The sequence below is a fragment of the Talpa europaea genome, assembly GCF_964194135.1.
Source record: "Talpa europaea genome assembly, chromosome: 2".
Lineage (NCBI taxonomy): Eukaryota > Metazoa > Chordata > Mammalia > Eulipotyphla > Talpidae > Talpa > Talpa europaea.
Genome location: NC_140068.1, coordinates 49865746 through 49878331, shown reverse-complemented (window position 1 = coordinate 49878331; position 12586 = coordinate 49865746). Strand labels below are relative to the sequence as shown.

At 38.9% G+C, this 12586-nt stretch overlaps 1 protein-coding gene across 5 annotated transcripts in view; it reads right to left on the bottom strand.

Annotated features, from left to right (window-relative positions):
* The window catches only part of USP45 (ubiquitin specific peptidase 45), a gene marked incomplete at its 5' end in the record, with an annotated part of 50987 nt that extends 44849 nt beyond the window's left edge, over positions 1 to 6138 (bottom strand). For 3 of the 5 annotated variants that reach the window (XM_084227789.1, XM_084227791.1, XM_084227792.1), the window contains 3 exons: positions 3067 to 3170; positions 4911 to 5083; positions 6039 to 6138. In XM_084227789.1, the coding sequence (XP_084083915.1) occupies positions 3067 to 3170; positions 4911 to 5083; positions 6039 to 6138 (377 nt within the window). The remainder of the gene's footprint in view (positions 1 to 3066; positions 3171 to 4910; positions 5084 to 6038) is intronic. The other 2 variants (XM_084227790.1, XM_084227793.1) reach the window with 1 other exon arrangement.
* Between the last annotated feature and the right edge of the window lie 6448 nt (positions 6139 to 12586).

Genomic DNA, 12586 nt, shown 5'->3' with positions numbered 1-12586 from the left:
TAAAAAATAAGACAAAGAGGGCCTCCACGGTGGCGCAGCGGTTGAGCGCTGGGCCGCGAAGCTGCCCGCAGCCTCTGCAGCGCCGGTTCAATCCCGGGCCACCGGAGGGTCCCACATGGCGCGCAGACCTCTCCTGCGGCCCACTGCTCCCCTCAGCAGTGTATTTCGGTCCTTCTGCCTGCTTTGCTCCCGGCTCTGGCTCTAGTGAATTCTCTTACCCTCCCGCGCTTCTGACTGTACCCAGTGCTTGTATGTATGTATGTATGGATGTATAAATAAATAAATAAATAAATAAATCTTAAAAAAAAAAAAAATAAGACAAAGAGGAGAAAAAATAATTGCCAGACATCTGGTTTAATAACTTAAGTGATGAAAGTTCTGCTTTCAGACATGGGTAAAGACTGAAAGAGAGAGGTGCTTTATTTTGTTTGGGGCTAACTTGGGAAGAAGGGATTAGGCAAGAGATCTTCAAAAGTACATTCCTTTTCAGAAAACTACCTCCACTAAGTTTACTCATTAGTGCAGACAATATTAGCAACGGTTTCTTCTATATTATTATTACCTGTTTCCTCTATCTTCATAAGCTTCTAGAGATCAAATAATAAGTGTTTGAAAGTGTTTCATAGGTGTAATTTGTTATACCAACACTACTTTGCATAGTCACAATCTTCATACCTATAAGTATTAGTGGCCTTGAGATCAATGCCTGTAAATTAAGTTTGGGTTTCCTTTCCAAATGGCACATAAATTCGGTCAAATAGGCATTGAGGATCCATCACTTGTACTCAGAAATACGTAGGAAATAGGTAGGTCTATGAAGGAGACGAGTCACAGGAGACACTTCCAAAACATCTCTTCCAATAGGTCAACTATATTACACTTATCAGGCTTACATAATAATATTCAATATTATTGCAAAAAATAATAAAAACATAACTCCTCACTTGCAAAATATTGTAATGTCAAGAAAGTGTTACTGACACAGCAATTTAAGTTTTATGGGTAATAAGATACATTATTCTAACTTTAAGAATACAATACAAAAAGAAAAAGGCAGTGAATATGGAGAAAAGAGGACAGCTCAGGATAACTTAATTCCACTTGTTCCCATGAGAAATAACAAAGAAGGCTTAAGAAAGCATTTAGTAAGTGCTAGGTACTATTCTTTGCATGCATTTTGCTTTAATTCCTCACAACAATCATAAAAATATTGTCATTTTGAAAATAAATAGCTTTATAAAAGTACATTTGATTTTCACAGATGAGAAACAGATATGGAAGGGCTGGCAAATCAGTAATGTGATAAGTGCACAGAGAAAATATTAAACCTTTCAACAAACTTGAGCACTTTAAAAACATTCCATTAATGTTACTTTAAGTGTTAAATCAGTGCCTCTTAGGGCATCTGTCATCTATGAAACTTTAAAATACAAAAGCCCTGATTTAATGGCAGACCACTGACACCTATGTTTTTTTCAAACCCCACCTGTGAGATTCTGATGTGAAGTTAGAAGTAAGAAATTATTGTGCTAAAGATTATTATTCAGTCAAGCAGCATTAAATCTATCCCCCAGCAATATTTTGATAGCGATGACTGAATTACCAAACCTACAATATTGCTTTCTGATACAATATTTCTTTATGACATAAATCATTTTCGCTATAATATAACATTATAAAATAAACCTAACATATCAAATCACAAAACTCAGTAATTCATTATCCTTATAACTCTATACACCTATGAAAGAAAAATAAACAATATAAAGGTAAAATTGTGAAGTTAATTATACTAAAACTAACACTATTATGCTAGGTAAGACTTTTTGCTGAAATTAAATCATGATTCATACTATAATTATGTTCCTAAAAGCTTCTACAGCGGTTCAGACACACATATTTACCTGAGACGATCTATTCTACCAAGTGCCACTCAATTCTCCACCACCTTTTTCTATTTGAGTGGCCCCAACACTGTGGGCTCAAAATAAGCTGTACTGGCAACATCTGAGAATTTGTTAGAAATCCAAATTCTCAAACCCTGCCCCAGAACTACTAAGTCAGCTCTCCAGGCCTGGTGCCCAGCCATCTCTTTCTTTCTTTCTTTTTTTTATTTTTAAAAAAATTTAAACAAGCCCCCTAGGTGACTGTGATATGCCCCGAGTTTGACACCTCAGGTCTATTCAGACTGCAGAGACATGCTGACAGAGCTGCTGCATCATGGTATTATCCCCCTCCCTTGGCCCAAAAATATCATTTACATATTAGTCTCCAATAGTCTTTCTTCATACTCCCCAATACTTGGGGTCAAAAACACAATTGGAGCAAGCATCATTTGTGCTTGTGGCTGAATTAAATTATAAGATGATGATCTTTCCTGTAAGTCAGAATATTCTTATATTAATTTTAGAATCCTGAAATAAAAACATGAAGTTAAAAAACTTTTTAAAAGTTAAAATCTCTTTGTCTTACAGAAAACTTGAAAATTCCTTAAAAATCAATCAAGTGATTCCAGGAGTCTACAGATTCCAGTTAATAAATTATTACTTAAAATGGAGGGAAAGCTTTTCCATAGAGTGTCCACTTTCATCAATGTAGCATGTTGGTAAGCAACTAGAGAATCAAAAGATTTGGCTTACTGCCTAGATTTCTACTTTGCAGCCTCAAAAAGGTAAATGATGGTGTCCATATACACAAAATGAGCTCCAGAATCACCTGAGAAGTTATGTACATGCCCAGACTCACCCTTTCCCCTGCAGAGAATCACCAAACCACTTGACTGACTGAAGTACCTACCTCCTCTACAACTCTAGAATTCTGTACTAGTCAAGTTTTACTACACAAAATCAAATAGTAAGAGTTTTTCTTTATAGTACAAAGAAAATGTTAGAGAAATGTGGAGGGGTATACTTATGAGTAATGTCAATTTTCTTAAATTATTCCACAGGTTGTAATCAGACTAAAAAAGCATGAGCTGATAACATCTTTAAATACTTAACCTTGTAAAGCTCAAAGAAAAAGATATTTTTGGTAGTAGACATTAAGTACTAACAAAATTTAACTTACCATATAATCCATGTGCTCAGACTAATTACAATACAATGAGGCTCAGTTTTCCAACTCTTGAAGTGTTTCAATGAATGTTGGCTCTCTGAGTTTTTACCACATCCCTAAAGATGAACAGAATGCTACTTGTGTAATTTACATATAGGTTTGTTGGCAATAAAAGCTTAAAACAGGGCTTAAGTCTCAGCACTATAACTGCTAAGGTCTGAGTTGGATCCCTGGGTAGCAAGATAACCCACATTTGGTGCAGCAGGCCTCTCCTGTCTTGCTTGCTGCTCCCCTCAGCAGTGTATTTCAGCAGATCTGCCTGTTCTGCTACCCACATTTTCCACTGGTGAATCCTCTCAGTCCCCACACCTTTGGCCTACACCCCAGTTCTTCTATGCAAAAATAAATAAAAGTTAAAAATAATAATAATAAAGCTTAAAGCATACTAAAATTGATACTAAACAAGTTTTGTTGTTAATTTCAAGCAAGAAGGAAAAGTTTCAAAAACTGTTTTCTTCTTAAATTTAATTTCTTGCAAAGAAACTAACTTTGTTTTTGTTAGATAGTATTTACCTAACACTATCATGCACCAAGTAATTTCTCTACCATTTAAAAAGCTACATACTCTTCGTTGTATCTATGGTGGGTCACTGAGGCAGCTGTGACCAGTAAGACCACAGTGCTCCTCCCCTATACACACCTAACATTGTGCACACATACACTCCAGCCTGACTGAAAACTGGTGCGACTGAGACCGGTCATAGTAATTTCAAGGGATGAAATTCAGTTTCAGTCAATGCAACATGACAGGCAGTCTCCTGGATGTTTCTGGCAAAGTGTTACATATTTTAAAGAAAGAACACAGGAAAGAGATGTAATTTTTGCCCTCTTTCTGGTCTTTTCATAATGTTGTGTGATACATAATGCATTAAACATCTCTGGCAATAATGAAACTGTGAAATTAAGGATGCCAACAAGAAAGTGGAAGAAATCTCATTCAATGGGTTCTAAAGTTTTTCCCATTGAATTAACTAACCCTGAAGTGGTTACAGCTTTGGACTTCCTATGAGATTCCCCTTATTTTTTAAAAAAGCATACCCTTTTATTTTTATTCAAAAATTCCTTTACTGTTGATGTCAAGTGTTTCTGTGGTGTTTAAATAAATTACATTGAAAAATGGGTAAAATAATACTTTCTCAGAAAAAAAAATCTAAAAAGATGGGGGAAAAACTTGGCTCTATTTCCTAAGTAAATACCAATAGGTAATGGCAGGTCCAAAAAAGTATTTATAATCACATGATTGCTTTTTGAACATAACTTACCTTTTTTTTTTTTTTTTTTTTTTAATTTTTTTTTTTTTTTTTTTTTTATAGAGGCATGCTTTTATTTATTTGTTTGCTGGTTTGTTTGTTTGTTTTGTTTATACATGCACTGGGTACAGTCAGAAGCGCGGGAGGGTGAGAGAATTCACCAGAGCCAGAGCGGGGAGCAGAGCAGGCAGAAGAACAGAAGTACACTGCTGAGGGGAGCAGCGGGCGGCAGGAGAGGTCTGCACGCCATGTGGGACCCTCCTCTGGTGGCCGGGGAGCAGCCGGGGATCGAACCGGCGCCGCAGAGGCCGCGCGCAGTTTCGCAACCCAGCGCTCAACCGCTGCGCCACCGGGGAGGCCCCATAACTTACCTTTTACTTTATCTTAACAAACATGCTTAAGTTCAGCCTTGGAAAGAGTACATCTAAACATGGAATAAATTTACCTTAAAATTCTATGGGTGACCAACTGTACAACTGTACAACTCACCATAAGCTTTTGAGAATATTTTAAGACAAATTCACACATAGAAAGCACTTTTCTCACCTGAAAACCACACTTGAGGCACAACCAAATATCAGAAGAAAGCACAGGCTGCCCATCATAGAATCTTCTTTCTTTTAAACATTCTGAGCAAACTGACCACAGAGTCTCAGTTATTGCTCTCTTCACATGATTCACACTAACAGCATGACTTACATGTTGGCAAGTAAAACCTACTGAAGAAAACAAAACAAAATGTGAACATTTCCTTTGCTAAACCAAATTGCTACCATCAGTAAACAGAAGTCAATAGCATTAAAATGCTGAAACTAGAAAGCAGATAATCAAAACACAAGACTGAAAATTGTACTTTGATTCCATTTATAAAACATTCATAAAATAATTTAATTATAACATTGGAGATCAGATTGTGGTCGCCAGAGACAATAGATGGGGGTTAGGGGGAAGGACTATAAATAGGTAGCGTCTGGGAAGCTGATGGTACAGTCAAGTATCTTATTTATGGTCATACAAAGTGACACATAATAAAATGCATACAGCTGCATCACTGTGCATGTATATCTGGTGAAATTTGACTAAGCTATAAAGAATGTACCAATGTCAGTTACCTGGCTTTGATATTGTACTTTACTTACAAATATAAGACATTAAATCAGAAAAGGCAGGGTGCAGGGTGAAAGGGACCTCCATGTCATTGCACCTTCCTGTGCATTTATAATTAATTCAAAAATTAAGAAGTTTAAAGAAAACTATCCTAAAACACTAAGTTAAAAATAGTTAAAATGGAAATAATACATTAAAAACATCTTTTTAAATGGAGAGCTGAAATGGCAAGAAAGTAAGAAAAATTCTCAGAGACCAAAATTAAAAGCATGAGATTAAAGGATTTAAAAGCCAGCCAGCAGCTCCAAGGGTCATCTGTCCACCGTGGTGAGTTGGGTCATCTGTCCACCTTGGTGACTGGGAGGCTTGGATTTAACAGGTCATGAATGAGGGGCCAAGAAGAAAAGCCAATTCTAAATTAAACAAAACAAAATCACAATAAAACACCAACAGGGTTTTTTGGAACTAGACAAGCTGATTTCAAATGAAGAAAATGGTAAAAACAAAAAGCAAAGGATTTATTAATTAAAAACAGCACACTATTTAGGACAACAGATCATAATTTACCAGCAATGTCATCTGAAGAGTCTTCATCATGAGGTATAGTAGGTCTTTTACTTCTTTTGGCTTTTTCAGCTAAAGCTTTGGTTGGCTCCTTTACCCGCATCTGTTATTTACTGGGCAAGTTGGAGGGGAAAGGAATAAACTTTAATACTCAAAACTAAACTTTTATGTTTGATTCAATGCATATTAAAACTAAAATGACTTCAGTTTTAACTGGTCTAGTAAACCAGTAATGAAAGAAAAAAATCTTTATTAAAGCAAATAGACACATTATTTTCTACTTTCACCAACTACTCCCTTGACATGCTATCCAATGAATTAAACAAGTAAAGTTTTGGTCAACAGAATTAGAGCTGCTCCTGAGTCACTTGCCCACCTTGCCATTTCTTTTATTTCGCTAACAAGAAGACAGTAGGAGTTGAAGAGCCATAAAGGACCAGGGATGGAAGCCATGCGCCGAGCACAATACAGCTGCCCTTTCTGACCTAACACCAGATTACTGTGAAATAAATTTCTCTTTTAGATAATACATTGTTAGCATTTCCCCCCACTTTTCATTATGAAAAAATTTTAACTTCTACAATTTAAAAGGATAATGAGGGCCTCCCTGGTGGCGCAGGGGTTGAGTCTCAGCGCTTTCAAGCTATCACCAGCCACTGCAACATGGGTTTGATCCTGGACAGGGAGCTAACCCACATGGCGCAGCAGACCTCTCCTGGCTCCTCTTAGCAGTGTATTTCAGTAGATCTGCCTGTTCTGCTTCCCATTCTGTCTCTGGTGAATCCTCTCACACACCCACACCTCCTGCACCCCAGTTCTTGTACGCATAAATAAAAATAAATCTCAAAAAAATAAAAGTATAATAAACATTCATTTACTAGATAGATTTCATATCTCTTAACACTTTGCCATGTTTCATATAAATATTAATGTGTGCACAGACATACACACCTTTATTTTTTTTTCTAAACTACTTGAAAGTTGCAGAAATTGTAACACTTCACCCCTAAATACTTCAGCAGGAATCTCTTAATAAAGACATTCTCCTATATAATCACATCATTATCATATTTAAGGAAATTAACAATTTCCTGATATCTCATATTATATATTTTTAATTTCTTCAGTTGATTCAAATGTCTTCTACACTGTTTTTTCTTTAATGAGGATCAATTAAGGTTTGCCCTTTATACTATCTCTCTTTAATGTCTTCTAATTGACCATTATTCTTCCTCTCTTAACCTAACTTTTTAAAGAAATCAGGTCAGTGCTTATCAGTAATATTGGAGAGTGCAGTGAAATGTGGATTTTTATTCAAAAAGTCTGGTAGAGATAGGACCCGGCATTCTATCTTTAACAGTTCCCTAAGAAGATGTTGCTAGGGGTCCACAGACCATGTTTTCAATAGCAAGGTTTTATAATGTTCCATGATGAAAATTTGCATCTTCATGGTGTTATTTACCTCTATCTCTTATATTTCTTAAATTCTAAAGATTTGAATTACATTTTAAAGATTACAAGCATTTTTTTCAAACTTGATTTTGGAGTCTTTGTTGGAGTAGCTTACTTCATATCATCCTGCTCCATAGCTAAGTTACACTGTAATTTTCATGGGTATCTCATTTGCTTTCATTGATGAGAGTGGAAAAATATTTCATTCATAAACTCTGAATGTTGATTTTGCATTCCATATTCCACATAAGAAAGCTTTTGGGTTTACCATTTTAACAGTCATTTATCTAAGTCAAGGGTTATCAGTGTTCAACTGAACCTCAACAATGAAGACCTTCAGTGTTTCAGAAATGCACAAGGTCACGAGTTTCTTAACCACTTAATCTTAAACTACCTTAAATCTCACTCTCTCTGATGATCTTCCTCATCCAACCCTACAACTCCAACTTGCAAAGTCACTAATTCAAATATTCTGTACTTTGATCACAATTTCCAATAAATTCTTCCAGCTTGCTTGGTCAACCACTCCTAGTTTCCGTTAATACCCAGGTTTCCATGATCACTACAGCTGGACAAGGAGTAGGGGAAGTGGCAAATGGAGTGCTGGCTCTTAATGCTTTATCTAGAAGTGATACATCATATATACTTATATTTTACTGGCCAAAGCCATTTAATTTCAAGTAGACATGGGTGTGCATGTGTGTACAGAACGCAATCTTACCATGTATACCCAGAGAGAACAGAATATGTGTACACAGCCTTAACTGCTACCATTTCACTCCTTTGAGTGAAATTTTTGAGTATTTGAGTGAAAGTAACCACTTTCTCCATGTCTGTATCCAAACAGGTTGGACAAAGTCTTACAAGAAGACTGGATCACTACATTCATTATCACCATCTCAAATGGACCAAGACATTCATTACTTACTACACTATCTGGTAATCCTATTTTACCTACTCCTCACAAGTTATTTGAAATTTTTTTTCATTCTCCCAAATCTCCATTGCCTCCAACTCCCCACCCCTCAAAAAGTAATCTAGCCTTCTACTTTACTGAGGGAAGAGACATAATCAGATGGCAAATCTGATCTTTCTATGCCCAAACTTACAAACCTACCTCAAACTATTTCCATCTGATGCCCTGAAAAGAGATAGACATAACCACATGAACCCAGAAAAATGGTCCACGAGAAAGTGGTCATAATTTTTCCCTAATGACACAGATAAATTCTAAAGATGAACAGTAACACATAGGTAATGTTGGCAGAAAAAAAAGAAACATGTATTTCACCTAGACTCTGAGAAAGACCTATCTATAGTGTTTTTCAGAAACACGGACTCACACTTAACATGGCAATGAAGTGTCAATTTCCAATGATTTTTCTGACATTCAATTATGTCTAAACATGAAGAATCACTTTTGACAATAATTCACTATTTAACAATCACTTCTCTGGATAGCTTTCTTTTTCAATTACCCTTTAAGGCAAAGAGTCAAAGTCCAATGATTAGAGTTTCAACTGCTTTTATCATCAATGTTATGTCTAGGGGCTCCAAGAACCCCCACATGTGTAGATTCGCTAAAAGGATTCAGAGGAGCCAACATATAGTTGTATTCATGGCTAATGTTTATTATAGCAATGTAGTATGGACATACAATCTGAGCACAATGGAAAATGACACAGGAGGAATCCAGAGAAATCCTCATTCAGGTTTCCCTGTGTTCTCTCTCTCCCATGAGGAGTCAAACTGCATAGTCCAGCCCTCACTGGAAGGAATATCCACCAATGGTGTGTGCAATGTCCATGAAACCCAGTATTTTTATGGGTGCTGATAACTTCAGCATGAATCATAGTTAAGCAACAACTATATCGTTCCCAAGTGGGAACTCCAAAATCCAAGTTCCCAGTGCCAAATAAAGGCTAACGTTTATAAGCAGGCAGGCCTCTCTAAGGAAAGTATTCGCAAATCTGCTGTTATATCTTTTCAGAACAAGTATGTTCTGGCTATTTTTCTCACATGGCTTCCCAAACATCAACTTTAGTTTTCAGTTTCCTCATTACTCTAAACCTGTCTTTCCTCTTGTGCAGGATGTGCAACTAAGTTTTTTGCAAGTTTTGATTAAAAATGCAAAGGGCAGTTCATACTCTCAAAAAAGAGAGACGGGTGGGGCAGGGAGGAGACAGACACAACTCCCCTGTCAGATGCCAGGTTCAAATACACAACCAGCACTTACATACTTTCGCTATCACGCTCCGTTACACGCACTGAAACACACTCACCTACTTAATGCTCACAACCACCTTATGAAACAGGTTACCATTACTTCCCCCATTTTACACTTGAAACCGAGACTGAGGTTGAGTGACTTGCAGAGGATCGGGAGGCAGAGCGTGGCTGATGGGGTTTCAGACCCAGGCAGCACTTGTAAAGGGCTCCTAACCCTACACGATGTTGTCAGAAATGTGGTCACGTCTCATCCAGTCACCACCAAAAACACCCCAAGTTCCATGACAGGCAAATGCGTCGTGAGCAGAGGCCGCCAAGGAAGGACGGAAGGATGTCTGGCCGCAGCGCGCCCAGGTCGTCGCAGGCGAGGACTCGGGCCCCTCCCCGGCCGCCCCTCCGCGCCCCGACTCCCCGGCTCCTCCCGCCGCAGCCGGACACACGGCCGCCCCGGCCTCCGGAGCGCGGCCCTCGGCGACTGCCGGACTCCCCCAGGGATCGGGAAGGCAGGAGGGCTGAGGGAGCCTCGCTTTCGGCTCCATTACGCCATAAGGGGCAGGGTAGGGAAGGCGAAGAATGGGTAACTACGCCGACCCCAGCACCGCACCCCCAACTCACCCAGCCGGGCCGAGCAGCCGCGTCTACAACCGGGAGACACTGCGCATGCGCAGCTCTCTCGCCGGCCGGCAGGGGCGGGGCCTCCGTGCTGGCCTCGCAGTCCTGGTGGGTTCGGGGCCGCCCTCCTGTGGCGGCGCGTACAGAGTGGGGCGTGGAAGGGCGGCGCCGCGTCACGCATGCGCCCTCCGTGGGCGCGCCGCCCGGGAGGCCACTCTTCCTATCGGCCTTGCGGCGGGGCTCAGTAAGGGGCCCGCGGTGTGCGGGTCCGCGCCTGCCAGGGCCTCCTCCGGCCTCTCTCCGTCAGTCTTCTGAACACTAAGGTGATCGTTGACATTATACGTGATCTTTATTTTTTTTTTTTTGGTATGTTATTGCCTGATCAGTCGTGGGCTATTTTTTTTTTTTTAATGCCTGGTCTTACTTACTGGTTACTCATAGAAAATCAGTTTTGACTGGACCCAGACTTGGAGGATGGAAGCTCTCAAAGAAGACAGCCTCTGTCTCTTGGCAATTTGTTCCTGGAGTTTTTTCTTTGGCCTCCTTCTTGCTCTTGGCCAAAATTTAGCAAGTTTACTGAGGATCAGCTAACTGCCTTTTCAAATAAAGTTAAATATCTTAATTTTTCCGTCATTGTTCTGTCTGGAAGTGTTGTCAGAATATGTTGTTCTGTCAGAATATTTTCTTAAGCTCGAGGCTATACATCTACCCTTCAGACATGTTATTTTGTTTAAGTTACACTCTATTAGAAAAATAATACATTCTAGTTTAGTGTGAAGTTCCTCATCTCCTCCTTCCCACATTCCTATTTCCCCTCTTCAGCAGTAACATTTCCTCTTTTCTGTTTATTTCTTATCTATAGTTTCAGGAATTTTCTCTGTACAATATGCATTTGTACCATATTATATGACTACAGAGTCAGAGTAGATTACAGTGTACATTTTATTCTAAAATTTGATTTTTTTTCACTAATGTTCTACAGCTTAGTTTTTGCACTTGACAGTAAATCTTGGACATATCTCCACATTAGCCAACCCCCACCCTTGGCATCTTAGTCCAAAGTTAATCTTCAAAATAAATCACGCAGAGACTATGATTAAGCCAAACAATTGGAAATGATCGTACTGGTTGAGAAGTCTGAAGTGGTTTTATTAATTATTAAATTATAAGAAATAGAATATTTAAAAGTGCTTGCTGAAAGAAATTCTTTATACATTAATAATATCATTTAGCAATTGCTCTAGCATTGTCAGTGAATCAATTTGCAGTTAAATATTGCTTTCCTTATGCTTGGGAATCAAGTTGAGAATGAGTTAAAAGCAAAGTAATAAAAACTTTATGTGGTAGGCTGAATAATGCTTCTCCAACCTGCCCCCGTCCCATGCCCTAATTTCTGGGACGTTTAAATGTCACGTGACATGGCAAAAAGACTTTGCAGCTATGATTAAATTAAGAAGCTTGAGATACAGAGGATATCCTGGATTATCCTCGTGGTACCAGTGTTATTGCAATGGTCCTTAGGAAAGGGAGGCAGCAAGATCAGAGGAATAGAAGGAATGTTACAATAGAAACAGAGGTCGGAGAGAGAAATTTGAAGGTGCTAAATTTCTGGATTTGAAGATAAGGAAAGGGACCACTAGCCAAAAATTGCAGGCATTCCCCAGTAGTGGGAGAAGGTAAGTAAAGAAATTCTCACCTAGAGCCTTACCAAGGAACAAAGAATAACTGACATCTTAATTTTGGGCAACTGAGACCTTTGACCAAGAGAATTGCACATAATAAATTTACATTGTTATAAACCAGTAAATTGTGGTTATTTGTTGCAGTTGCAAACTGACACATTTTATAAAATAATTGGATATAATTCCAACAAAGCTCTCTTCAAATATAGTCAAGTATCATCAAGTCATAGGGAAAAGAAGATAGCATGAGATTACCTCAATATTAACAGAGTCTGAACCAGCTTTTGGAGTTAAGAGAAGTTCTTAGAGAAGTGTCCATGTAGCTTGCTTTAAATTAACCCATCAGGCCTCCCTGGCGGCACAAGGAGTTAAGCACCGCACTATGAAGCAATCTGCAGCCTCTGCAGCACTAGTTCCATCCCCAGCCACCTAGGGAGCTACCCACACGGCGCAGCAACCTCTCCTGTCTTGTCCACTGCTCCCCTCAGCAGTGTATTTCAGTCAATCTGCCTGTTCTGTCCCCACTCTGTCTCCAGTGAATCCTCTCACCCCTGCCCCGCATCTCTGGCCTGTACC